General features: G+C 38.3%; 1 protein-coding gene across 1 annotated transcript; it reads left to right on the top strand.

Moving 5' to 3' along the window:
* LYPLAL1 (lysophospholipase like 1) lies at positions 1-27,260 on the top strand. Its single transcript, XM_068405961.1, has 5 exons — positions 1-134; positions 4,115-4,214; positions 14,734-14,903; positions 26,264-26,379; positions 27,003-27,260. Exons 1-5 carry the CDS (start codon positions 50-52, stop codon positions 27,240-27,242), a joined length of 711 nt encoding a protein of 236 aa, XP_068262062.1. The 5' UTR covers positions 1-49; the 3' UTR covers positions 27,243-27,260.
* The last annotated feature ends 238 nt before the right edge of the window (positions 27,261-27,498 follow it).

The following is a 27,498-nucleotide window of genomic DNA, read 5'->3' as shown; positions in this document are numbered from 1 at the left end:
GCTACCGTCAAGGCCGGGCCGGGGCGGGAGGAGGAGAAGAGCAGTAGGCATGGCGGCGCCCGCAGCGCTGCAAAGGAGCGTGGTGTTCCCCGCGGGCAGGCACACCGCCTCCCTCATCTTCCTGCACGGCTCAGGTGGCTGCTTCCCCCCCACCCTTCTCTCCCTGCTACCCCGCGGTGGGGCTGGGGCGCGGGGCAGGGGCTCGGTGGGTGTCGCTTCCCGCTGGGGAAGGTGCCTCTGGCCGCGGGGCCGGAGCGGCCGCCGCCGTCTCCTCCTGCGCGACGGGGCCGTGCCGGGGGGGGCAGCGTCGGCCCCTTCAGGCCGCGGCGGGCCGGTGCTGCGTGAGGGGGCCTGCGGGACGGTCCCGGAGCCACGGCCGCCGCCAGGCTGGGAAGCAAGAAGGGGTGTGACGTGTCCCTGTCCCTGCGGCTTTCGCTCCCCCTGGGGACGGTGCGGCCCTGGCCGGCAAGGACGAGCCTCCGTGGGCAAAGCGGTGTGCGTGGAGGGGGGTCTGGCCTTTGGGCCTCCCCGCACCTGAGGCGGGTCCGTGGGGTGTGTTTTAGGGACGGTGCCGTTACGCACCGGCCTGTCTCTCTTTGCCATGAGAACAAACGTTCCAGAAGATCCTCTCTTCATTGATAGCCACGTGCAAAGGATGATTTTCGTGATTAAAACGGCTCTTGGCGTTTTCAGGATCAGACTGAGAGTATTGTTACCTTTTAAAAGACAGTGTTAATAGACTGACTTCTCTCCGTTCAGAAGGGTCCTAGCCGCGTCCAGACCAGCTTCATGGCCACCATCTGCAGAAGGTAGTTACCTGCATCAGCGACCAGTCTGAGGGCAGGAGGGGAGTGTGTGTTTTGTTGGGGTTTTTTTCTTAAAGGTTATTTCTAACCTGCTAAACAACAACAACAAAGTCCACAGGACTTTAAAAAGAAAAAAAAAGAAAAAAGAGTAGTCATAGGTCTTTATTAGATCAAGGCCTTGGGAATCAAATCTCCTGAGCTGTCCATGTGCGTACGGCAACGTGCTCAACTCTTTCAGTGCCTTTAAGTTTTGCTTTTAGCTGATGCTTCTGTTTAGTTTAACAGAGATGTACGTGCTTATTAAATCAGTTTCATTTTTATAATCTAGTTTAATTTTGCTTTTCTCAAATTCTGTGAATTAAAGAATGAAAGTGAAAGAGTTCATAAGATGTGTTCGGCCCTCTTGTTAATGCTAATGCTTTAATGCTTGAGGAAATAATTTTCTCATGTTGGAGGAGTAAGGGAAGATTATGGTTAGAGGTTGATTCTACATGTGGTTAAAGTACTCTACAATTTTTCATTTTTGATATGATTTCATTGCTAATGTTTGCAATGGGGAAGTACAAGGGTGCTTTTATTTGGTTTTGTTTAGCAGTTCCACAGAACAGAATTTAAAACAGAAGTAGCCGCAGTGGTGTTGCTGTGGGCTGGCCTGTAAGCCTGAATTGGTGCCTTCTATACAGCGCTTGTGATGGAAAGTGGCAGTCAAATGGCATGAATCCATTTTGTTCGTGATGCTTGCTCCAGACAAATTATAACAAGTGGAAGATGTAAATACAAAGTGGTATAGAAAAATATTAGAAAGTTCCTGGTACTGTGCATCAAATTTAGGTAGAGGATCCATTTGGTAGCTCAGCAGGGAAGGAAAATGGACATAAAAAATGTATAATAAGTTTTTAGACTTAGGTTTACAACTTTGCATGTTGTAACATGCATGTTACTTGTTAAGTTTAAACTTTGCACAGAAAGAAAATTTGGAAATTCAGGCTGTATTTGATAGGCAAATAATTCATATTTTACTTGGGGGGGGAGAGATAATATTGCTGCCATCAGTCTGTTTCAGGTTTGGAAACAGACTCAAAGCAGAATTGGCTGTGCATTGTTTGCTTCTTTTTAGTAGTGTTCAGAAGAACATATAGTGCTAAAATCTAAGAACAAAGACAAACCTTTCAGAAGGTTGTTGGGTTTTGTTTGGTGTGACAATCTCTGCTTCTCCCTCCCCTCCAAATTCTATTCTTGCCAAATCAAAATGCATTACCTCTGCATACAGGTGCTCCAGCGGTTGCAGAGCATTTGGACCATGGCGAGTTTTGACACACAGAAGATCATAGTTAAATTTTCTCTTACTTAGTGAGTTTTCTATTAACTTTCCATGGACAAACTGGCTTCATTAACCGTAAATGCTTCTGCTGATCTTGGCAAAGCTTAAGAAATGTGAATAAATAATAAGAGATGTGTCCTTGTACCATTAAGGAGTTTGTAAAGACCTAAGTAAGTCCCAACTCTGTAAGGATTCAGGTAGTTGCTTAGGTTGTGCAAGTATTTGCCAAGCATAGACTTTTGCTTTCTAATTGAAAAAAGAGGAGTCTATAGAAAAACAAATGTTTATTCAAGCCTCCTTAAGATATGTTGTTCGTAACTAGGTGACAGCAGCCATGAGGAAACTCTTGCATGTCGAGAGTGTCTACTAAGAATCAGAGGTGTGTTTGAACTTCAGACCATACTGCTCACACAAGCAAAGTGCTTGTGAGAATGTGTTCTGAAGCATCCAGTTAAAGATGTAACTTTGATTTTACTGTTTAATATAGCACAGAATAAGATTTGTGTCAGTTTTGTGACCCTATTGCTTATTTGTCACTTGGAGTATTTAGGTCAAACAGAGAGAACTTCATGGTTATGCTACTTGTGCTCAACAGAAAAAAAAATGCTGAGTTTGGATCCTTTTGCCTTCCGTTTTAATTCTGAAGATGCATTAATTGTATGCACAAAGATCACTGAATTTTGTTTGAGTGCTAAAGCAAGAGCAAATCTCCATTGGGGAATTATAATCATTGTAACAATAAATTGGTATATTCATGTGACGTTGTTCAGATGAACCCATGTAATGTGGCAGTAAGCCTGGCTTAGGGGAGTGATATTTTTTCTTGTAGTTTGGCCATTTTATTGAGAGGAAAAGAGTGACTTCTAAAGTCAAACTGACCAATTTGAGATAAAGTAATAAAGCATACTATTAACTCAAGATGAGCAGTTTGAGTTGATAACACGCCGGAGCCTTGACTTCAAACAAGACTAAAGTCCTATGGCATGAGTGGCAGTAGTGAAATTCGAGTTTGCTGAGTCCCCAACAGATTTTTAGGTTGAACATTATTACATGTTGTATTACTGCCCACTATAAACCATATTCCTTGGTTGGCCAGTTTCCTCAAGCTTGAAGCATTGTTTAACTCTTACCAGAGACTTGTGTATGCATGCTGTGGAGAGAGGTGGCACTAAAGTTATAGTTGAAGATACCAGCAATGCAAAGACAAGCTCTAGAAACTGTCTGGTGGATGTATGTATATTTGTTTGAAAGGAACACTTGCTGTCTGCATGAGAATTCATCCTTGTATGTCTGTTCATAGCCCTTCAGTCTGCAGGGGTTTTGGCTGTAGGCTGAGTTGATAAGACTAGGAAAAACACACTGAGAGTCAGATCTCAACTAGCTTTCAAACGGAACTGTGGGATTAGGGTTTCTGAGAAGCCTGCCAGATATTTTAACCCCAACTCATCTCTTGAGCACCTCTGCAAAACATTGGGATGTTTGACTGATACTTCCCTCAAAGCCTATGTGTAATATTAGCATAATTAAATGTGAAGATCCTTTTTATTGCTCTTGATTAGATTTTGAAGTGGGTTAACATAAAATTCTATAGTAAAAGTAATTATCTTTTCTAAGGGGAGCAGCAGGTATTTTATCTCACTTTTTAAGAGGTTCATCAATATTTTTTGTTTATCACTGAATCAGCAAATAAAGTAAGTTGGAAGTAAGAGGGAAGGCCTTGTGCCTGATTAGGAGGTACTTAAGGCATTGGATGTAGTGAAGTATTTATTAAACTTACGCTGTGAGGACTCTTTAAGTAGTTCTAGGAAGTTTTGAGTCCATCTTCCTTGGAAAGTGAATTGAGGTTATTGTAGAAGTTTCCTTTTTTAGCATTTTGGAGGATTAACTTTGTGATATAGAAATTAGGGCAATCTGGTATAAATATATTGTATAGTTTTCCTTCTAAATGCACATAATAATTCTTGTTGTACTCTTCTGTGTGATACAGGTGACACTGGCCAAGGAGCAAGAACATGGATAAAACAAATTTTGAATCAAGACATGGCTTTCCAACATATAAAAGTAATTTACCCAACGGCTCCTGCCAGGTATTGTATAATATATTTTAACTGTAGGATTAAATTACTCTATTCCAGTACTGTAAAATACGCTTGTGAATATTGGTGCAGACTGTCATAACACTTCCTTCTTCTTTCTCATGTATATGCTTTTTGGCAAAACTGGAGCTCAACAGTGTATTGCTGTGCAGGGACTATGATTTTAAGTGGTTAAGACTGTAAATGGTTAAGACTTCACAGAAGTCACAGTCTCTAATTCAAATTCAGGTATTGCCCTCATGGTATCTTTCCATCTTCTTGATGTAAATAGAAGAAGATAACTCCAATACGTGTTGTAATGGCATTATAGAGCCATGTTCTGGATCACAATCCTACCTATGTTAACTCCCATAAATTAACCACTAAAATATTCTGTTGTATTTAATGCCAGGTTTCAGTTCTGAAGGTGGTCAGTCTTTTTGGCAAGTAGGATGTGAAAGATTTTCAGCTGCTGGAGAAAGGACTGGGAACTTAAAATTGCACGTTTTTTCTAGTTTGAATCCTAACCCAACTGTTTCAAAGAGAATTGAGTTCAATATTCGCTGTAGGCACAAATGCTGTTATTAAATGACGCTGTGTGTTCAGTGGTAGACTACAAATATAGATAAAAAATATTTACCCCTGGGAATTTGAAAGTTAATGAGGTGAAACCTAAAGGCTTAAAGTTGGACACCTACCTCCATAGTTAGCTATCTAAAGACATGACCTTATAATTCAGAGATGTTTAATTTTTCTGAATATAAATTCATTTTTAAGACATCTGTGGCTCTAAGTTAGGAAATGTTTCCTTGAAAGGTAATGGGGCTTAAGTTTCTTTCTGAATTTGTGCGTAAGTGTGGATGAATGCTGAAAGGAAAAGGAAATTGTGACATTCTACATGGACTTTCGAGGTACAGTTTGAAAGTCAGAAAAATTTTTCTTGGAGGGTATCAACAAGTATAATAGCAGATTTTGTCTGGCACTCACTAATACATGAAAAAAACCTTTCCTTGACCATGTATTTTTATGATCTACTTAGGCAGGAAAAGCAATTGACAGATGGCAGTGTGAATGTACTCACTGTTACAGAAAAATCAAGCCCGTGAGTGGAAGTCTTTGAAGCAGTGTGTTATGGGTTAGTAGGTAGTGAATATGATTTTCTGTAAATAACATGCTCATTACTTCATTGATGACAGGCTAAAGTGATGGCTAGAGTTATCAGTGGCACATTGCACATACTGATGGGCTCCATTCGTTCCCTATCAACACAGCAGGTACTGGAGAAATGCAGGAGGTTTTGCTTCCCTATGAAACGATCTTTCTTCACATGTTATATGCAGCCAGAGCACCTCAGACCACATCTGTTAGGCCAGTGCTTCAGTTTTCTATCCCACTGTACTTCTGGGATCCAATCCTTTTCTCATTTGATTTGGTTTCTTTGGATAACTACAGATGTAAACTATGTATAAATGATTAACTAGCAAGATCTCATGACTCAAATGAGTGGCGTTTATGGGGAATTTGTTTTTGTCTTAAGACTTTGGATCTCAGTACTTTGGTAACCAGATGGGAAGAAAAATACTGCTGTAATTAAAAGATGTGAATAAACGTTTAATTCCACCCCCTTTTTCTTTTTTAAGTCGAGATTACTCTTGTTTTTCTCTAGAGCACATAGAGGTCATGCATGAGTTGGTTCAGAAGTGTTTTTTAGCAAAACTGTTAAAACTTGTATATTCAAAGAATAAAAAATACCCACACTGTTTGTCTTTGACTGGCAGTATGAAGTACGCTTGGGAATATTAGTGTACAGCCCTCTGTTGCTGATAAGCACCATTAGCTGACATAGTGAAATAAAACAGATGCCCTTAAGTACAATAATGTTTGCCACCGTTTGCACCAATGCTGAAGTGAAGTTTGTGAAGATATGTGCTACTGGTTGAAACCAAAATAAGAGAAGCCTTTACAGACCCATTTCATGTTCTTTTGGTATTCAAGTCCAAAACACACTGTGCTTTTTGAAACATTTGTAATGCTTGCTCTCCTTTCTTCCACAGAAAGATAAAACAAGGCCTAGAACATCCAAACTTTAATGACAGACATTAAAATAATTACATCTGCATTAGGAACTTAAACGCATGGTCTGATTTTGTGTGTGTGTGTATATATATATGTTTTGATAAGAATTCCAAATGCTTCTGGCAGCAGTGGGGGAGTTCATACATTGATAATGAGACATACAGGTAGACAGTTGCAGGTGTGTAGATATGCTGAAGAAGGTTCTGATCCAGTATTTGATTATGTAGAGATGGAGCGGTATGCTGGTGGAAAACTACGCTGATGTGAGCGAGAGTCTGTGTGGGTGGCACAACTTGCCACTGCATTATCAGTTACAGGAGCAGCGTGCAAAGCTTGCCAGAAGGTTTTTGCACTGATGATGAAATCAAAGAAAAGTTTGAAGTTAGGCAAGACCATACTAGGAGTGCTTGGCTAATATACTCTTCTGGCAAAATGCTGTTAATGTGGATGTAGTTCGTACTTTACTCTTCCAGCATAACTTACCACACATTAAACACTCTCCGTCAAAGGAGTTACGCCAGTAAAAGCAGGTTTGATGATATAACTGCAATGCTAGAGGCTTTGGCAGGATAAACTGCAGGTCACGAATACCTCTTCACATTTTTGATGGATATAGTTCTGCTGATAGATAGATCTACAGATTTGGCCTTATACATTCTTCACCTCTATTAAATAGAGTTCGGAAAAGCAGTGGAATGCACATTTTTCAACAAAACATTGAAATTTTTTTTTGTGGAGGGTGGATGGGTTTTATGTTTACATTTTGTTTAGGTTTTCTCCCAGGCACTGAAACATACATATTTTTCATTTACTACAACATCAGAGATTCAGATATGTTTTGATTCAAGAGTCAATATGTTTGAAAATTATTTTGGAAAACCAGCCCAGCATGCAATCTAGAAGAATTCTAAAACATGTTCTCTGGCTTCATTAGCATTGATTTCAGCAAACACTAGAGAGGATACTTTGATTTTCACGGGTAAAAGCAATAGAATGTTACTGAGCTACATTTTATAAAACTGGTTTTTACTATTCTCTATAGGTCTCTGTAAAAAGTTACACTTTTAAAAAAAGATTTACTTGTCATTAATCATTTTTATAATGTGCAGGGTCTGTGTAGAGAATGATCACCAGATGTCCCCTGGACAGGTAAAGTGTTTGCAGCATTTTGTCACACTGGTCCCCTATCACTTTGGAAAGTCCTGTGAGTCTCATATTTGTTTGTTTCCTGAGCGAAAATTACAGAATGTAGACAGAGTAATTTACTATTAAAAAAGGAAAAACTTCCAAAATTTCTAAGTAAAATCCTTATGGTAAAAAAAGCATGCTTAGATAAAAAAGGGAAAAATTTGTGGATTTGAAGTCTCAGGGTGATATAGTGAGAGTAGTAGCACCTGAATTTGGTATATGTTTGGAAATTAAACGCATGTAGCTGGGGCATGCAAATTTTGCTTTACAAATGGAAATTTTTTAGACATTGCTTAGAGAGGTTTTGCTTTTTCTCTGTGATGTAGGTAACTGGGATACTTATAAAAATGAGAACTTGTTTTAATAACATGTTCTTTTAACTTTCGCTTTCTCTCAAGATCAGTGCCTCTGTACAGAAATTAAACTTCTTAAACATATCAGAATTCTATTTCCTCTCCCTTGTAATGCTAATGTATATCTTTAATTTAAAATAGAAGCTCAAATTGTAGCCCTAGCAGCTGATGCAATCCCTAAAGCCACGTCTACAGTAATAGTTTTAAAGGAAAGGGTTTCCTTTTCCATTTGAGTCAGGATGGCTACAGCTTTAAATACTGTTTCAGCTGCTACAACTGTGACTTAAACATTAGGTTTCTATTGAGTTTCTAAATCAGAACTGAATACCACCCAATTTAACCTTGTTTTTTTTTAATAGAAAGTGATAGTTTAAATTGGCATTGCAGGAGCTAATGTGGTAAAGTTAAAACCATTTAGGCTCCACTTGTTTTAATAAGTATACCTTACCTTCTATAATTCCCTTAAAGAATCTAGGTCAAAGATTCTTTGCATTGTCTAGCCTTCCATTCTGACAGTCCTTCTCTTTTGCAAGTCAGAAAGTAAACTGTAAATACTTTTGGGCTATTTCGTGGATCTTTTTGACATTCACTCAACATACCTTTCTGTGGCCAGTAAGTCGCCATGCAGAGTTTGTTGTCTGTTTTTTTTTTTTCCCAGTTTATTCTAATTTCCCTTGTCTATTAAGCATGTGGCTGGTAAGGACTGTTCAGCATGATATGGCCTGGTACTCCATTCTGTCACCTAGGTTCACATCTTTGCTCGGCTCATGGGTGGAAATGAGTTTCATCTCATCGTAGTCCCCATTTGGCTGTATCGCAAAACCACCAGACAGTTTGGCACCGTTGAGCTACATTGGCAGTCTCTACCTGCGAGAGGCCTAGGATTGGAAAAGCAGCAGGGGTACTGCAGGTCAGACTTGAGATGGGTTGGTGGAGCTGTGTAGGGGAGTGTGCACGGTGCCTATCATAGTAGGTTTGGCTCAAGCAAATGTTATTAATCCTTCACTTTTGTAAGCCCTAACCTCATTCATAAATTTAACACAAAGGAGTCTTTTTAGAGATGGAAGTTTGAGGGACAAATGAAAGGGTTTTGGCTGGTATCTTTCTGGGGTGGTTCTTTCATCTCCTTCTGTAAGTAGAAATTTAACATGTTCTGCATAGTAATGGTAGAAGCGTGCTTGGATAAACTTCATATTTTCCTTTTATTTCTCCTCTTGCATTAGGTGAGGAAAACATATGGATGTGCATACATGCAATGCTTGCATCGTATACTAAATACCATGTGAAATGTAGTAAACACTTGTCAGAGATTAATCATGCTTTGGGTAAACAAAGTAGAACATGGTGGTAATAATCTTGGATTTCTAATCCCTTTAACTACGTCGCGCTCTTAGACGTCCTTCTTGTTTTTCTTCTCTCAACCATTTTCTAATACAGAAGAATTGGAGACAGTGGTTTTTATATGGCCCCTCCAGCAAGCAGTTGCGGGGTTGTGTCTGTCTGTGCTCTTGCTTTACAGTCTTTTCAGGGGTGTCTGTTCTTAGTTAGTGTCATTCATGCATCCTCAGTGTTATTTGCCAACAGCTTGTGAGAGATACCACTCTGAATCCAAGAGTGTCTTTCAGACCCATAATGGAGAACCGATTCAGGTTGGACCCTGCTTTGCCTCTTGCCACTTTCTTTCAGTGAATGCATAAAGCAGCCACTATTAGCTGGTTGCTGAGGAGCTGGCAGTGTCTAGAAAAGGTCATTTACGGTCTTCTCAGCCATAACATTATGGCCATTTCTCTGATTAGTACAAACCCCCGCAATTTACACCACCCCCTGCCCCCCCCCCCCCCCGCCCCCCCAAAAAAAAACCCAAAACCAACAGAAACAAAGAAACAGAAACAAACTCAGAATTTGACCTGCTGAGTTTTATGTCAGTTTCTATTGCAGCTTCCTTTGTCTTGAATGAGTAATATTTGTCCCAAGTAACAAAAGCTGTCAACATAGTATTTCTCCAGGTAAGGATTCTGTACTAGCTCAGTTGGCTCCTGTTTCAGGCAGATTACCTACAGAACAACTCTATCAAAAGCATTTGTGTGTGGTTGAGTGAACAGGCACAGCCTTTTCTGAGGAACAGCCAAAATTACTCCTCATGGAGATGACTCTTGCCTTCCTTTTTGTAATTTTTTTTTTTTTAAGTATACTTCCCAGTGTAAGCTGTTTGAATTTCTGACACATTTTGTGCTGTGTTACCATATCGCAAAGCTTCATTCTTAAGATGTGTTGAACCTCAGTTTTAACATAAGATATGCTGGGACTAGAGCTTTGAATTATACTTTTGATTTGAATAGGTGGATTCTCTGCCTTCCCCCCTTTTCTTTTAAAATTCACTTTCTGCTTCAAGCAGAGAGTGGGAACTAAAAAGCAGAACTATGAACTAGGTTTTCTATTGTAGTATACTAGTATCAGCAGTGAGATTATGCTAGCACAGAATTTGGGACTGGGGGGTGACTTTGCTTTCATTGGAAAAACCTGCCATCAGCTTTAAGAGAGTCAAGACTCGCTTCTAGAACTTAAGCAGTCTGGCAGTGTGCTCTGTAGATTTTCTCGAAGGGATGCATAGACTTCCAGAAGACAACGTTACAGTGTTTCATGTGACTCTCTGCCTCCTGACTGAGAGGAGATGAGTTTGGGAAGGAAGCAAAAGTGAGGATTTAAAAAATTTTCATCTTTTTCTTTCTTTGAATCTTGAAGCCTAACTTCACTATAAATTCCCACTTCTGTCTGACATCTCAGGAAGTTCTGTCTGGAACTTCAAGAAAGCTGTAAGCCAGCACCTGTGGTCTGGGTTTTATGTGACTGCCTTAGCAGGGTGATCATAGCGCTGAATGTGAAGGCAGTGATATGATTGTGCATCAGGAGAAAAAGTTGGTGGAAGAATATTTACTATTTATCAACGTGCTGTCTGCTACTCTTATATTTCTTATTTAAAGCAGCTAGTAGTGCTGGCTTGTCTTTTAACATAAAATGTTGGACAGGGACAATGATTAATTGGATAATGAACAAAAACCTGTAGTTTTATGTGAATCACTATGCTAATAGCATCATTTTGGAGACAGAATTTGGCATGGTTTTAGGTCTGAATTTGAACCTCGTGTAGCATTGTTCGGTTGCTCTCCACTTCTCTTAACTTCAGATAATTTCAAACTATTTAGCACAATTCTAAACGTGACTAAGAAGGTCTAGAGTGTATAATTCATGCTCCAGGAAGGTGGAAAAAGATGGTTTTATTGCTTCCTGCTTTCATTATATTTTCATCATTAGTACCTAACTCAGATTAGCAGAAGCTAACCTATCTTCAGTTTGTGTTACTTTGAAACTTTGCAGTGTAATCAACAGTGAAAATGACTTCTATTTGAACACGTTTAAAAGATTGAAAGGATGACAAATACTTACAGAGATATTACAGGATATATTTTCCTTTTAAGACACTCAGATGTGTAGAATTTTCTTGAAACTGCAGTCTCATGCAAGCAGTGTATGTGTGAGAAAACAATTGTACATCAATGCACACCCTTAAAAAGTAAGACCTATAAAGCAATCGGAAAACATGGTCTACAGTGATTTGAGGATGTTGGGAAGCATTTTAAAGATTGTTTTCCTCAGAGTGTCTGCAGTTTCTTAAATGTTGTTTGTTATTAGTCATGTCTCCTTTACGCCTTCTTTTCTCTCTGTTTTTAAATGTTGAGTTAGTTCAATTAGTAGGAAATTGTTTTACATGTCTCTTAAGAATGGATACAAGTTTAGAAGTCGGATATGCCCCGAGAGAGGGTTCTTGATTCTTGTTCTCTTACATGGATTTGAATCTTTTGTATGCTCCAGAGCAAGCAAAACAAAAGCACATACCCCTTTAAAACTAAAGGAACAACAACAAAATCCCCCCTTCACAACTTGGAGGGCTATATATTTTCATTCTGAGTTTCAATAGCTCACATTTTAGAGCCATGGAGCTTTATTTTTAGTATCGTTTTAAAAAGAGAATAAAGAAAGTGTAGCACAGAGGAAAAAATCATCGGGACTAATGTTATAATTATATGAGGTTTGATTAAGCTTAGGAAAGCAAAGAAATCCAAACTTAAAACTGGCCGTTCGGTCTGACACCATCCTTAACTGACTATGCTGATAGTACCGGATGGAGTTTTCACTCAACCCTCTATTTCTTTGCTTTTGTGTATTTCAGTCCAGCCTGTTGTGTCACTGTAACATAGGGATTTTTTTTTATTTTTTTCTTTTGTGGTTTAATTATATGAAAAAATTTTGTGCTGTATTCTTGGAGCTGTACAGATGGTTCCATGCCAAACATATTTGTTTACCGTGGTAATGTCTGAGTTGTAGTGTGCCAGCTAATAAAGGGATTTATTTAAGGAACAAGGTGAATGACTAAAACAGATGTGCCAGTTGGGTGAACCATTAAAAGAATCTTACTTCTCATCTTTACATAAAGGTTATTTTTAATGCATTTCTGAGAAATCAAGAGTGGTTGCAAGGATGTTTTTGAGACAGCTGAAAGCACCTTGTCCATTGTTTGGGGGTCTTTTCCTGTGGGCTTAAGACACATTAGTCTTTCATGTATCTTATTGAAGAATTTGCAAAGACAGCAAGTACAAGTCCTGAGTTTCGACATCTGATCAAGTATTATAATCTCATCACGGATTTTGTCCTGTTTATAAACTGTATGATTCTGTCTTTCAGTTCTGGGGAAACCTGTTTTAGTATTTCTGTAATGTAGATGTAAATTTCTGAAACGTAATGCAAGTAATATGTATCTTCATTCCATGGAAATGCTGGGTCAACCTGCTGTAATAATACTAAAACCTTACACATCTTTTCTCACACAAATAAAAGGTACTCTGGTTTTACTAGAAAATAAAGCTTTCTGACTGCTAAGCATTTTAACCAGGACTGATCTAAAAGTGTTTGAAAGAGAAGCTAAAACCGTGAATTAAATGCTCTTTGCCCAAGCACTTAGTCTGTTGTACATCACATCGTCCAAGTGACTTCCAGAAACCCCACTGATTCTGCTGTTGATATTTTTGACTGGAATGTCTTCTCTTTGAATTTGGAAGACTTTTGTAAATTAGAGATTTGTAATCTTGTTTCTTAGGTGTTGAACAGTTCATTTGGGAAGAATCCTAGAGACAGTGGTAATACTAAAGAGAAGTTAAAAGAACAAGAAAAGCAAAAGCATTTTAATAACATTTTTTAAACTTAGCTTTAACTTGTTGGGTGTACAAAGTATTTCCACTGAAATTCCTTTAATTTAGTAGTTACCTTTTTTTTTTAAATAGACAAGTAAGACCTAACTTGAAAAAAAAATTTTGTTAATTCTGGTTCTTAAGTATATAGTTTGTTTTGAATTAAGCAAATGAGGGACCACTCAAGGCACACACTGTACTAAAGTTGACCGCATACTTGTATGCCATTTTGAATAACAGTAAATTGTTGTGGTTTTTAGGTACTCGTTCCTGAAGCTGTGCTCCAAAAGATGAGAGAGTGTAGTCTGTCTGTCTGTCTGTACCTGTTTGTTGCCTCTTTCTTTATATTTGGCTTTCCAGCTTTTAAGTCATGGACCTTCTTTATTTCATGTTCATGGCACCGGGCAGAAGAAAATCTATGTTCTCTCATTTTTGACTCGTGTGACTGAGTAATCCAGATAATATACTGCCTCTTAACGCTCCTGCTAGTGGCAGTATTTCTGGTTTAGAAATAGCCATGTAAATATTTGCAGCTCTCTGGTATTAATAAAGGCAGAATTTGTTCCTTTAATAAGAATAATTGAAACAGTGGCTTTCTCATTTTAGGTTAGTTGTGTTTTTGTTTAATCCTAGTACTGAAAAAAATCCAGAGCACAGAAGTCAATGTTAGTGTTTTCAGTGTGTTCCCATCCAGACAAATTTATCAAAGGCTCTCTGTTGGTAGGCAATGATTGTAATCTGATCTGAGCTCATCTGAGTTTAAGTGAAAATGAAAAATGTGCCCTCTGATTAAACATTGCAATTAAGGATTTTAGGGGGCTTGGTTTTGAGATGAAGCATTGCTCTCGTACCGGTATGTTTGGTATTAAATTGTAGAGCCATTGCAAGGCAATTAGATCACCTTTCTTGGGATTTCAGGGCTCTATTCATCTTCTTTATTTAAAAACAAAGAAAAGGCTACTTTGAATTGTAGCTTCCTTGATTATCTGAGGTTTGGGCAGCATGTTAAAGTACTTAAAATACTAATCTGACAACACAGTATTATGGCAGGAGGGGAGTATCATATCTCTAATTTGTGTCTGTGAACCAGTCCAGTAAGAAGCAGACATAATTTCTTTCAGTTATTTTTGAGATACCTGCCCCATTAAGATGAGGGTGGCTGTATTTATTTAAAAAAAAAAAAAGAAAAATTGACAGAAGGAAGAAGTTTTTTTAAATTCCTGGAGGTTCATGATACCTATCTCCTGTCAATTTCGAAAAGAATAAGACAACTGAATCCCATAAAGTTAGCTCTTGCAAAGCTGTCTTGTTTAGCAGTTACTTCAGTTTGTCCTATTCCAAGGTGGATTTCAACCCTAACTTTGTTTAGGATTAAGAACCTCTCGACAGGGTTAAGATTTAAAATGTTTAGCTGCCCTGATCAATCTTGACACTGAACTGACTGAAACTTGTGTTTTACATAGCTTCCAAATGCTGTCTTCATTCTTGAAGGACCTTGTTTTGAATACAGGAGATGCAATGTGGCTGGATGTAAATTGAGGTAGACCCGAAAGAGGTTCGTTCTCTCATTTGCTGGAGAGATACCGAATTGTTGTTATTTATCAGGTATGCTGAAGGCTTTTGATCTTATGTTTGGTTAATCGTGTGTTCTCTTTCCTTCCACCACTGCAGGCCATATACACCTATGAAAGGAGCCTTTTCCACTGTGTGGTTTGACAGGTATAAGATCTCTAATGACTGTCCAGAACACATTGAGAGTATTGATTCTATGTGCCAGGGACTTACAGACTTGATCAACGATGAGATTAAAAACGGCATTGCAAAGAATAGGATACTAATAGGTAAGAGAGACTTTTTAAATGTGTTTATTGTAATGGTTTTTAATTGTTAAGAGATCATTTACTTTGAATTTACTCCGTACTGAAAGCTCATGAGCGTGCCTTGCAACTGCTGAACAGGCTCTTCAACAGCCAATCCTCAAGAATATTGAATCATTATTTAAACCTGTATCAGGTGGGGTATGTGGCTAACTGTAAGTAGTGTCCTCAAAAATGTAACTTAAAACTGGTTTTATTATGAATATTCATTTGTGATCTTTATTTAAAATACAGAGTGGGCAGTGATTTACTTTAAAAAGTACATATTTATACTATTTCCTTTTAACCCTTTTCAAGGATGGAAAAGCATACTTTCCCAAAATGACTTGTATTTTGGAGAAGGGAGATGTAGCATATCATGAGCTTTTCCTTACTGCTCTAATCATTTTGGGTTAAGTTAATTCATGGGGACAAAATTTGCACGTTACACATCACTAAAGGTTAACACTTGGTAACAAATGAAGTATTAGCTGTCATAGTTCGTAAGTGTCTCTCTTCCTGTCCCTGTTAATTTCCAGAAATTTCCAGTAACTTTCACAGTACTTCTGTGAAATAGTGGGATATTGAGGCACAGGAGTTTAGGGCACTGGAGTAGCCTGTGTCGGAGAAGGAATGAGAATTCACGAGTCCTTGGCTCCCTGTCCTACACCTAGACCACAAACTATTTCAGGTTGGGGAAAAAACTCTTAATGTGGGAACTTACAAATTTATGGCCAACTGAGTCATGCCATCAAAATCCTGCGTGGTGGAGCCACTACCATTCAGCCTACATGTTTTCTTGGTCCAGCCCCATGTTGCTCTTTGAAGGCCTTTGTTTACTTTCCCTTTCTGGCTCATTGCCCTGGCTGCAGAGTGCATTGTTTTGGATGGCTGTCAGCAGAGTCTCTTTGATCTGTCTTTCCTGTGTTATACCTGCTGGCTTGGAAACAGCTAAAGAAGCGCAGGTGCTTTTCTGTAGAGTGAGCTGGGAGATGTCCTGTGTACAGATCCAACTTGCTACTAGGCTTTTCTCCTTTCTCTGTAGCCTTCAAAATTAGAACTAGTGAGATTGCAGAGTATGAAAGTTGTTTTACAAGTCATAAGCAGAGTAAGGAAGTTGGTATGCACTGATTGTTTCAGCCCGTAGGTTCTTTGGAAGTCCCCATCTCTGTGTGTTTGCATTCCTCATCTGTAAATCGGAAATAATTATACTTTTTTCTCACTATTGAGAGCTTTGATTTCAGGCTTCTAGCCTAAGTCCCTGTTTCCTTGCCTCTGTGACAGAGACTACATGCATACATCCTCACAGTTTAATATTCGTGCAACAAGCAAAATAAGGCAGCCCTGAATTAGCTCCATCCAAAGTGCAGAAGGGGACTCATGTGAATGCATAAGAAATGCGCTAGTGGAAAATGGATTGTGTCACTTGTGGCTGCACAAGATTAAGTGTTCTTCCACGAGAACTTTGTGCCTTCTCTGCTCTGGTTTTGATGATTAACCGGTGTGTGACGCAGTGGAGAATGAAGCTTAGAGATCCTGTAAGGTTTCTGCGCATAAAGGTTGGATTTAGTATCAGTCTGAGTCAGCCTAATGTGACATTCTTAGTTGTTCTAGATGGGACTTTGTGCAAATAGTTGCCCGTCTTCTGGCATTGTTTCTTACAGGAAATTAGGAATTCTGTAAAGGCACCTGGCAGCTTTATAACATTTTTGATCAAAAGAGAGTATGAGGCCAAGGTTTGGTTATAAAGATATAGTTAGTATGTCTGCACCAAACTGTAATGTCCACTGGAAAAGGAGAAATGGGTGGCCTGAAATTTTCCTGAGTTTGGGAAAGATTGGTATACAGGAGATAATGGAAGATACAGTAATTTGCTTAGAATGTCAAAAAAACAAGTCCTGTCAAATCTTTTTAGATTTCTTTTTGAAAAAGTCAGGAATATCCACCTGGTTCAAGAAGAGGAGGCTTGAGGTGATGGGTGGGGAGCAGACAGTGGGTTTATGACTGCTGGTGTAATAGAGTTGGAGGAGGCAGCCTTCTTGAGGTGAAGGGAAAAATAATTATAGCAGAAGAAACCATGGTGAAATTTTGCTATGAGTATTTCCTCAGTGCATTCAGTGATGTTGAGTCATATTGGAGATTCATAATGGGAATACTGGTACGTATCTTATTATGGAAAGTAGAGACAAAATAGCTGAGAGAAGACACTGGAGGACTTAGGAGTCTGAAGAGCAGTGGGGGCCTTTTCAGGTAGGTCACAGAAGCCAAGAGAGCAGAGCAGTTACCTGAAGATATAGTTACAGGGAATGAAATGGTTGTTAAAGGGTTAAGGAGAACTGGGTTGTGGGACTGTGTTTTGTAATGAGTGGGAGTTTTAATGAGTGGAAAGAAAACAAAATTAGTATGAGGAGGGTAACAAGATTGAAGGTTATGGTTTTATATGGAATAGTGGACTAGAAATTACAGGCTGAGGATGAGTGTCAGATATTGTTAGATGAGGGCAAGCAAGGTGTTAGGCAAGCAGGAAGGTGGGTAGCTGCTGACAGCTCAGAGGTGTGGGATAAGAAGGTGAGATCTGAGGGAGCACTGTGCAAAGGAGAGCAAGGGGGAAGAGAGGGGAAGCAGGAACAGGCTCTCAAGCAGTGGAAAACGAGAAGCCCAACACCTGGTGTTGTGGGGGATGATTCTCCTTCTGGAGCCATTCAAACTTTCCACAAGGCTGAAGGTTGTGGGTACAGTAAGATGATTTGTTCTGAAAGAAATTATTTGTTCTGAAAGAAATTATAGTCTGTGCTGTTTGTTTCAGTGGCACAGTCAGCTCTGAAATCCACAAATGGCTGCTTGTAGGGCAGAACTCTAAAGCTGGGGATGGAGTCCAGTTTGTGCAATGCCACTCCTCTTTATCAAAAAAATTGGCACAACCTTGTTTTTAACAGCTGCTCTATGAATCTACTGAAGAATTACTTAATTCACTGGAGGTAAAGTCTATTATTAAAACCTCCATATCAGTTTAGAGTAACAACCAGCACAGCATAGTACATGGCTCATCTACCCATTACTGTCTCCTGACAGTTTCATGAATTGCTTTACTACTAATATAGAAGTCTTTTGAAGGAAGTGGCCTTCTTGTTCATTAGGGTTTATTTCCCCAGACCTTGAAGGAGGAAGGGAAGGGAGACTGACTGCAATATATAATTACTCAAAAATAATTATATCATTCCCAGAATTTGATAATGGAAGACACTTTTTAGCCAAACATTCCTGTTGAGTTACTCTTACTGGTCTTCCTGGCTAAAGCACTTATTGCAAATAATCCTGTAAGTAGGCTTATATTGACTTTGGAGATAAAAGAGGATGATAAAATTAGTCTAATTCTGACACTTGGAGCTTTGATAGTATCCCTTCTTAAAAACTAAATGTAGTCCTTCTTTATAAATGCCTGCATTCATTGCTAAATTGGCTAAACAAGCAAATAACCACATTTTGAAAAGTGGGACAATCGTTTCTTTTTCTATTTAAAGCTGAGTTGGTTTTTCAGGTGGTAGTGGTTTTGCTTTGTTTTGTTTTCTTGTGGTTGTGTTTTGTTTTGTTTTTGTTTTTTTTTTTTAACTGCTTCCATAGTGATAGTGCACTATAAAATAACCAGTTAGGTGGAAATTGTCAAAGATTTCAATGATCTTATTCAAGAATATATTAGAAGCTCTTGAAAGAAATGGCCACTTCACATTTAGAGCATTTCAATAGTGTTCACTTCAGTCAGCTGTGCTTCAGTGAAAGGCAGTCTTTTTGTTCTTTTTTTTGTTCTTAATTTAGCGCTACTTTCCTACTTTTACAGGTCACTTTTTGTGTAGTGCAGAAATGCTGACTGAAGCGTGTTGGTCCCTGCCACCTGTAGTCACTTGTGTAAGCAGCCAGTGAAAATAAACTTTCCATAAGAGTCCTGTAGATTTGACTGTATGCCAAAACACACATGCATGATTCCTGACCCCTTGTACTGTAACAATAACACAAGACACACAACCACTTTTTGTTTATTGCTAGACTTCTTACATAGCTACTGAACCATGGTGGAAGTAACATGAAAGCTCTGTGCTGCTTGTAAATATTAGCATTTCCATCTCTCTCAGCATGTGTGAGAATGGGATGGGGAGGAAATATCTTGGCTTTGGCATGCCAGAGAAAGAGGATTCTGTAAATATAGGAAGACAAAAAAATGAACAATAAATCTTTAAAATGTTGGCTTCACCTGCAATCTTGGTATTTTATGTCTCTGTCTTCTAAGCCTTTTGCTGTCACTTATCATATCTTGTATCTTCTGTCTTTATTAGGAAAATGTTGCCTTTCATTTAGAGGCACTTACTGTGTTGCTCTCACAGAGCAAATTCATGGTTTTACATTGTCATTTGTCACTGCAATTCAAATGAGATTTCTCTTTCTGTACCACCCATTATGTGGGTTTGTGGTTTATCTAAATTATGCCTATGAGATGCTGGGCTCAAAGCAGTACTGTTAGTCCACCTCCCCCATAATACCAGCAAACATCTCATTAATTTTCAGTGCATCAGTGTAAATTTGCATTGCATCTGTACTTTGGGGAAAATGTTTGCTCTTGTTTGTTTGCACGTGAACTGACCAATTTATTTTTCTTTTGGATCTCTACTGCTCTTTTTAGTTCCTGATGCACAAGCAGAGACATTAGCAAATGAATGTTTCTGTTTCCTTCATAAATCATTCAGTAGGAGGTACAAATGCTTATCATTTTAACCAGAGAGTAGGATCTACCACTTGTCACTTTGTTTCCCAGCTCTTGACAGTGTCTGTATTAATGTATCTAGAAATGAGGGTCTTTGGAATGGGGCATGTTCTCAGTTTCAATCTGCATGGTGAATGACAGGTTTAGCAAAAGGTAGTGAAGATTAGGAGTAAATAAGGCTCACAGCAGTAAAACCAAAACTAATTCAATCATGATAATGTCATCACATATTATCATCAGATAACAGCTTTCGGAAGAAAAGAATTATAAAGTGAATCGAATTCTGATCTTTTCAGCCTTAGTAGAAACTCTGTTGAAAATATATGCTTACTCATCTTTAATAAATGCCTAAATTCAGTGCAAAATTAAATGGATGGATGGGCTTTTAGAATCCTTGAGAGTTATGTGTAGACATGCCACAGGGTGTACGTTAACGTATACTTTCTTCACAGTCGTGCCTACAGATCATAGGAGAGTGAGGCTTAATGTTCGCTAAACCGTCTTCATGTGTCAGTGCACGTTGAGCTCTATTTAGGCAGATCCTTACCATTGCTGTTCTGATTTGTTCTAAAAGATCTCCTTTAATGAAAGGTTCACGGCTTTCCAAGGCAACCTGTTCCTATGCTTCACTATTCTTTGCTTTAGAGAGCCTATTTTCTAGTTTCTTTTCTGCGATTCAGTTTAAAATCATCAATACCATGAGCATGAGGAATAGTTTATTCTGTTCCTTTTTTCCACGTTGTGCGGTTATGCTGACTGTAAAAATGACAGGTAAGCGTTGAAGCAGGGCTGTGCTGTCATCCTCAGAAACAACCAAGAAAACACACTAGGTAAATAAAGCAAGCCATAGATTTGATAGAGTAACATCTTAGTAAAAATTGATTTGAGACTTTTCATGGATTTTATTTTCCTTATAGTGCTAAAAATTGTGATTCCTTAGGTACACATGTTGGGTTCCCCTCTACTACCTGTATCAGCTGAAAATAAAACCATAACTGGTTCTGGTTTTACCATGAGTTGATACATTAGGAACTATTGTGTATTTGTTTTTACAAGAAAGCAGTAAAACTTGAACCACTGAAATATGCATTTCAAAATGTGTTTTGGCTGGCGAGAAAGTTGTATAGCAAATTGATTCATGTTCCTAACAAGAGGAGGTGGCTGAGCCAGTCAAGGGAAGTTGCCTTTGGTGTTCATGTAAAGAGTCTCAGTTACTGAGTAACAAACAGAATAAAAAGGCTATCAAGGGTGGAAAACATTCACTGCAGTTCTGCTGGTGTGTAAGGTTACTGGTTAGTGAAGTTTCATGAATAGATTAAAAGGAAAAAATTGCTGCTGTGAGGAAATTTGCTTGAGACAAAGTACATGTTTGAGCGCTTACACAGGAGCAGTGTTCAGGGAGTTCTGTGAAGAAGGGAATTTGCTGTTCCACTGGCATTTGTCCCTCTGCTGATATTCATATATGAGCACTGTTAAATGTATATAATACTTCCATTCACGTACGAAAAAGGAAAGTCAAAAGAGAAAGTCAGCTTCTTTGCAGATGATGTGTAGAACAAAGTTTCGCTGTTACCGTTAATAGAAGGTAAATCACAGAAAGTCTGTAAGGAGAGTGGAAAGTAAACTGAAATGTAGCTTTAGGGAAAAATTCCTGATAACAGACAGATTAAAGTAACTCTAAGCTGAAATATCTAAAGAAAGGAGAAACTGAGAATGAAAAGTGCTGGGAGAATGGAAAGAAAATGAGGCAAGAGCACACAATGTGTTGAGATGATAACAGAACGGGCAAAGACAATTTCTAACTGTGCTGGTGTAGCCTTATACAGCAGAAGAGTGTTTGTCTCTCCTTGCACTATGCTAGCACAGGCACCGCACACTGTAGCATTCATCTCTTGCCACCTTGTTACCAAAGCTGTAATGACAAATCTGAAAAAATACACAAAGGATGAAGAACAACTACTAGAGAGAAACTAGTGAAGAAACACTGCTTAAAATGAACACCGCAAAACACACCTCTGCACTGAAATCCAGATCCTTATCTCATCAAAGTCTGGGCTTAGCTTCTCCTCTTCCTCTTTTGGTTCTGTGCTGTAATGAAGTAGTTTCTACCTCTGCCACTCAAACTCATGTGAGAAGAGGTCAAGGTCTGTCTCTGCAAGGAGCAGATCTGTACTCAATGCAGATGGCAGAATTCATGCACTAAATGTGATTAATAACTAAAATTTGTTTCCTATGGCTGTGATTTCTAGTGTGGAAAACAGCTTTGATCACTTTTTAAAATTATACTGGAAAGACTGGAAAAGTGATCTGGTTTGTCCATAATAGTTGTCTATATCAAGTTGACGAAGGCATTTTACAGTCAGATCTGTATAACTCAGAAAGCAATCAGCAATGTCGAACCTGTATTTGTTAGAGAGGTGTTTTTTCTATAAAGAAGAATGGAAACCTAAAGAGCTTTCTGAACTCAGGAATAGGTCATTGCAGGCACTAAAGTGGAGCATGGGGGAGAAGGCAGAGTTTTTAGCTTTCTCTCTTGTATACAGGACACAAGAGAGAGAGAGTGAATAAAGAAACCTTTGTGCTAGATAATAAAGTTAGTTATTTTCTTAGATACAAACCCAAACATTGTTAGACCAAATACAAAGAAATTAATAAAGCTGAAGTTTGACAGTAGGTAAATATTTGGTTTCCTGAGCTCGATATAATGTTGAAGTGTCATCATGGATCAGATTATCATTTCAGACAGATACAAATGAGGAGCAAATTAATGTAAATCAAGATCTTTAGTGGAAGTGAGCTCAAGGTTTTATACAAACACTTTCATGTTTAAAAGGCTCCTAAGGCCATTTACAAGCTCTGGAAAGAAGGTTTTATCTCTGAAAAATGACAGCTGTGATGAGGGTTTCTGTTTTATTCCAGCAGGACTAAATTACGTATGAGAAATTCAGTCTATTCACTGTGTTACATCACCATATGGCTGGGGTTACCTTAATATAGTTACAGATGATATTCCAGCAAAGAATGTTTTGTTTTTAGTGAAGTATTACGTGGGAGTTTTTTTCCGATTCAAATTCTTTAATTTGGAAGTGTGACGATCCTGTGATTTCAGCAGATCTTTCCCAACTAACAAAGCAAGTTACAGGCAGCTTTCTTCTCACTGCAAGGGGTCTTGCCTAGAAACCAGCACTACACAGGAGCAGATTTGAGATCATAAATGCGTACTTGAGTGAAGTTTCTTTGCAACTGAAAGAAAAGTGCTTTGCTTAATTGAGTCTGTTTTGTACGTGCTTACCTTTTAGCCTGTGCATAAATCTCCTTTGTAAGGCAGGTAAGTTAATGCAAATAGCTAGATGCTTTCCTGAACTGGTATCCTGAGCATTGTAGAGCCAACACTTTTTAACTGTTTTGAAGCATTAATCACAAATCTCTTTAAAAATAGGTATAAGGGGAAAAATGGAAAATGAACGTACTTTTAATGTAAAACCTGTTGGCAAATTCTGAACTTCTATGCACAACCTTTGCACTTCTTGAAAGCAGACTGGTCTCAAGCAAAGGGCTTGCTATGTTCTGCCCATCTAAGTTTGAAATGTTGCCGTGTCATTTTTTATCTTGATTAGCACTCATGACACAATCTGCTTAGCTATGCTGTGAGGTTTATGTATTCTTTATGCTGAGATCATTGGTGTACATAAGCATACTTGTACTTTTGTGTTTTGCGTACATTCTGACTCTCACTTCATATGTTTGTTTTGTGTAATATCTGTACCTACCTCTTATTTTTCCTTAATCCAAATTTTGAATTCTTATAAAAGTTCTTGACTGAGCATGTCTTTTATGTGTTATGTCAAATTTACACTTCTACTGAAATACTTCTTGTAATAGAAAAAAATTGTCTCCAACTACAGATGCTTATGGAAATTGTTGTTTCTGAAGCATTTACTATACAGCATTTACTCCGAGATTGTTGTGATACCAAGTGATAAACTTCATGTTTTCCCCTGGAAAACAAAATTCGAAGAACTAGTCCTTTGTATTAAATTTTCTCATAGTAGTATGAGCCACATGAAAGAACCATTACCTAATATTCTTCTAAACAGAAGGTGACTGCATTGTCAAAGACTGCTGGTGAGTAATTGCAGATAGTGTTGCCAGATTGTGACTAACTGGGTACAAAATTTTAGATTAAATCATTTACAAACTAGTAATGAGTTTTCAATGCAGCTTTTTTTTTTTTCTGTATTCTAAAATACTTAAAATGGACTTCATTTTATATGTGGATAAAGTAGATCTGTATTTATTTGCAAGCAAATGCAAAATGGTCTCTTCGAGTATAAGTGCTACTTTTTGGGTTTGGGGATTACAGCATCATTCAGAATGACCAAAAGGAAAAAAAGAAGTAAATGATCAGGTTCCACAGAACAGAATAAAGGAAACTTCAGCACAATATGTTGTTGTTTACATAATAGCTTTACATAGCAGTTGTATTTTATATACTTTCTCATAAGGCTGTATTTTTCTCTGTGAATGTGGGGTCAATGGTGTTGAATTTTTGTGGTTAATGCGACACTTGTTCAATATTTTTTTTTTCATTGTAGAATTCTTTTATGTGTGACAAGAGAACATGTCTGGTAGGAAATAGTGATGCAGATGAAAGTGCAGTAGTATTTTCAATACTTTTATTTTTGTGAACACAAGTTTATTCAAAATTTCAGGTGATGTGGGCAGTGTGAGTTTTTAAGGTGTGCTCTGAACTTGTTTACCCACATGCATTCCTACTTTTCCTCAACTACCTTTGTTTCTGAATTGCCACTGGGCACTTAGACACTACATTTAACTTTGAACTGGTTAAAGATTGATTCATAGGGTAAATAGCAGGTCCTGGCTTTTTTTACCAAAGAAAAATATGAGGGTATTATCAGCCATCTGGGTGCATAGCTATGGGATCCCAGGTATATCTTCTAGTTTGAGGATACTGCTCTCCTAGTTTGATTAAGGGCTGTATTTGAAAAAGGAAAGCAAGACGCCAGTCTTCCACATTGTGTGGTCTTGCTCTTTCTCTCCTGGATCCAAGTTGTGTAAGTCGGGAACCTGCAGTTACCACTTTTGGCCATAATCATCTCTGAAGACTACAAGGTGACAGTAAGTAGAAAGAAGAATTCAGTAGAAATTCTGATCAGAAATACATCAGAAATCAAAAAATAATGTTGTGTGGGAGAGAGAAAGAAAAACTTCATGTCTAGATTAGTCTAGTGTTTTCAGGAAAATTTCCTACACAAATCCAACCAAATCTTCCAATCATGGAAGATCCCAACATGGGATGGAGTATGAGCTAGAAGGGCCTCAGACCTGCTGGGACTTGCAGATAAACATGCTGGAAGAGGATTCCCCATTAGGAACAGCCTCACTGTGACCAAACTAGTATTTATGAAGTGCAGCATTTTCTGCCTCTGAGCTTGTGTGGACCAGGGATTTCCTGTGTGGTCCCAGAATTCAGTGAAGTACCAAAGCTGCAGGGTGTTATTGGGCTTGTTTTCGGTGCTGCAGGGGCACTGCTTCCTGGTTGGGTTTTGTTTAGCATCCATGTCAAACTTCTGTGTAGCACAGAAGTCAACCCGGAGGGCTCATGTAGCCCTCGCAAAAGAGCTGTTCCCGTGTTGGAGTCTCATTTTAATCACTTCAAAAAGATAAGCTGAAATGGTTTGGTATTTTGTCCACTATTTTTGCGTTTCTTCTTCAATCCCTAATTTCATGTCTCTTGTGTGAAAAGGTCTGGGCTCAGAATTTTGCAACTAACTAACACCAGTTAACTACCTGCCACAAACTCACAGTATCACCAGTACCTTGGATGCTAATGCCACTCTTAAGTAGAGCTGCAGTTACAACCTTTCTGCTGGTTGCCATCTCTGTGCAAGACATTTCAGCAGACAGTCATTCTTTACCCTAGTCATTATCTGAATACCATCAGTATAATAGCCTATGTACTGTGTCCTTGTGAAGTGATGGGGTAGTCTGGATTTCTTTCCTAACAAATAAGCATTTGTCGTGTAAAAATCATCCGAGGAATTATTTCGCATAAGGAATAAGTGCAGCTGAAGAGGTGTAGAACACAGACGCCATTAATTCAGAGAGCCTGTTAGAGCTCAGGTGGGGTACATTGTAATTTTTCCCTATTTATTGTATATCCTAAGGTGTAACAACAAAAAAACCTTCTGTATACTAGTCTAATGTGGTTAATGTTCATTGATTATGTACAGTAGTGATACAGATCTTTCACGTGTGAATGCTACTAGCCTAGCAGAAAATAAGTTGAATAAAAAAGCAGTGAGAATTGTCTGTTCACAGAGTTTTGCTTTGTTAATGTCAGAGAATATATGGCCACAGTGTCCAGCTACTCTTCAGCAATACTTTAGCTATCCAGCTTCTTAATTGAATCATGCTTTGATTTAAGATCACTGTAACCTTTATGTTACTCAAGATTTTTTTTTTTTGTTGCATTGTGTGCAAAATAAATCTGAAGATAAAAATAAATTGGATGCTGGGTTACAAAGACATGCAGCAAAATTCAATCTTTGTTTCTTTTGTTGCATCCTAGGAGGCTTTTCGATGGGAGGCGGAATGGCAATGCATTTAGCATATAGGTTTCATCAAGATCTGGCAGGAGTCTTTGCTTTGTCTAGTTTTCTCAATAAAGACTCTGCTGTTTACCAGGTAAGTGTGTGGTAGACTTTACAGAAAAACTGCTTAGCTAAAAGAAAAATGTGATAATTAAAATTGAGTATAGCATGTTTATTCATCTGAGGCAATTGATTAATATTCTAAACTTATGACGTTTCTTGCAAATAGATAAGCAGAGTATTAGGGAAGTGAGGCTTTAAAGCTGTCCTTACATGATGCTTGTTGCTTTTTTGCACAGACAGTACAGTTACTTTATTCAAAGTCAGTGTAGAAGACAGATTAACAAATGAAACGGTTTGCAAGTTGTCCTTAGTTGTTAGAGAGTCCATATAAGTGTAACTATTCTTTGAAAATTTGTGGTGAATTATAATACTCATGGGCTCCATCTGTTGTCATGAATTTTTTCTATCCCTCTTACTTGGAGAGGGATATAGACCTTGAAGTAAACCCTATCAATTGTCAAGAGTTAGCGCACTGGAGTTTGAGTGCAGGTATTTCCAATGGTATTTCATTGTTTGCTTTTGTAGACATAGTACAATATGGCCACTAAAAGGCAGGTTAATAAATGAAATGCTATGTAAATTGTCACCACATAATTGTAACTATTCTTTTAAAAATTTTAGTGATGTGTCTGACAGTGTTTCTTCTCCATCTAGGCTTTGAAAATAAACGAAAGTGCTCTTCCAGAATTATTTCAGTGTCATGGAACTGCTGATGAACTAGTTCTCTACTCATGGGGTGAAGAGACCAACAAGATGTTAATATCATTGGGAGTATCAGCATCACTTCATACTTTTCCAAACCTTCATCATGAGTTGAGCAGAACTGAAATAGAAAAACTAAAAACCTGGATTGTAAAGAAATTGCCTGTTGAATCAGCAGAGACAAACAAATAAAAGAAGATACAGCTTTCATATACTTTCTGATTTTTGTGGTTTTAAGATCATGTGTGGCATGTATATGGGTGTCCCATGTACGTTATACAAGCACAGCTTCAGGTAGACACTGTTATATTCCATAAACTTAATTGGTGAAATAATGGTGTTGACTATTAACACTCATTTTATCATATGGGTTTCTTTTTCTGGTTTCTTGTTCAGTTTTTAAATACACATCCACATCAGTCTATGGAATATCATGACTGATAATATT

The sequence above is a fragment of the Nyctibius grandis genome, chromosome 1 (assembly GCF_013368605.1).
Source record: "Nyctibius grandis isolate bNycGra1 chromosome 1, bNycGra1.pri, whole genome shotgun sequence".
NCBI classification, from domain to species: Eukaryota; Metazoa; Chordata; class Aves; order Nyctibiiformes; family Nyctibiidae; genus Nyctibius; species Nyctibius grandis.
Note: the sequence above shows the minus strand (reverse complement) of the source record. Positions and strands in the feature narration are given on the sequence as shown.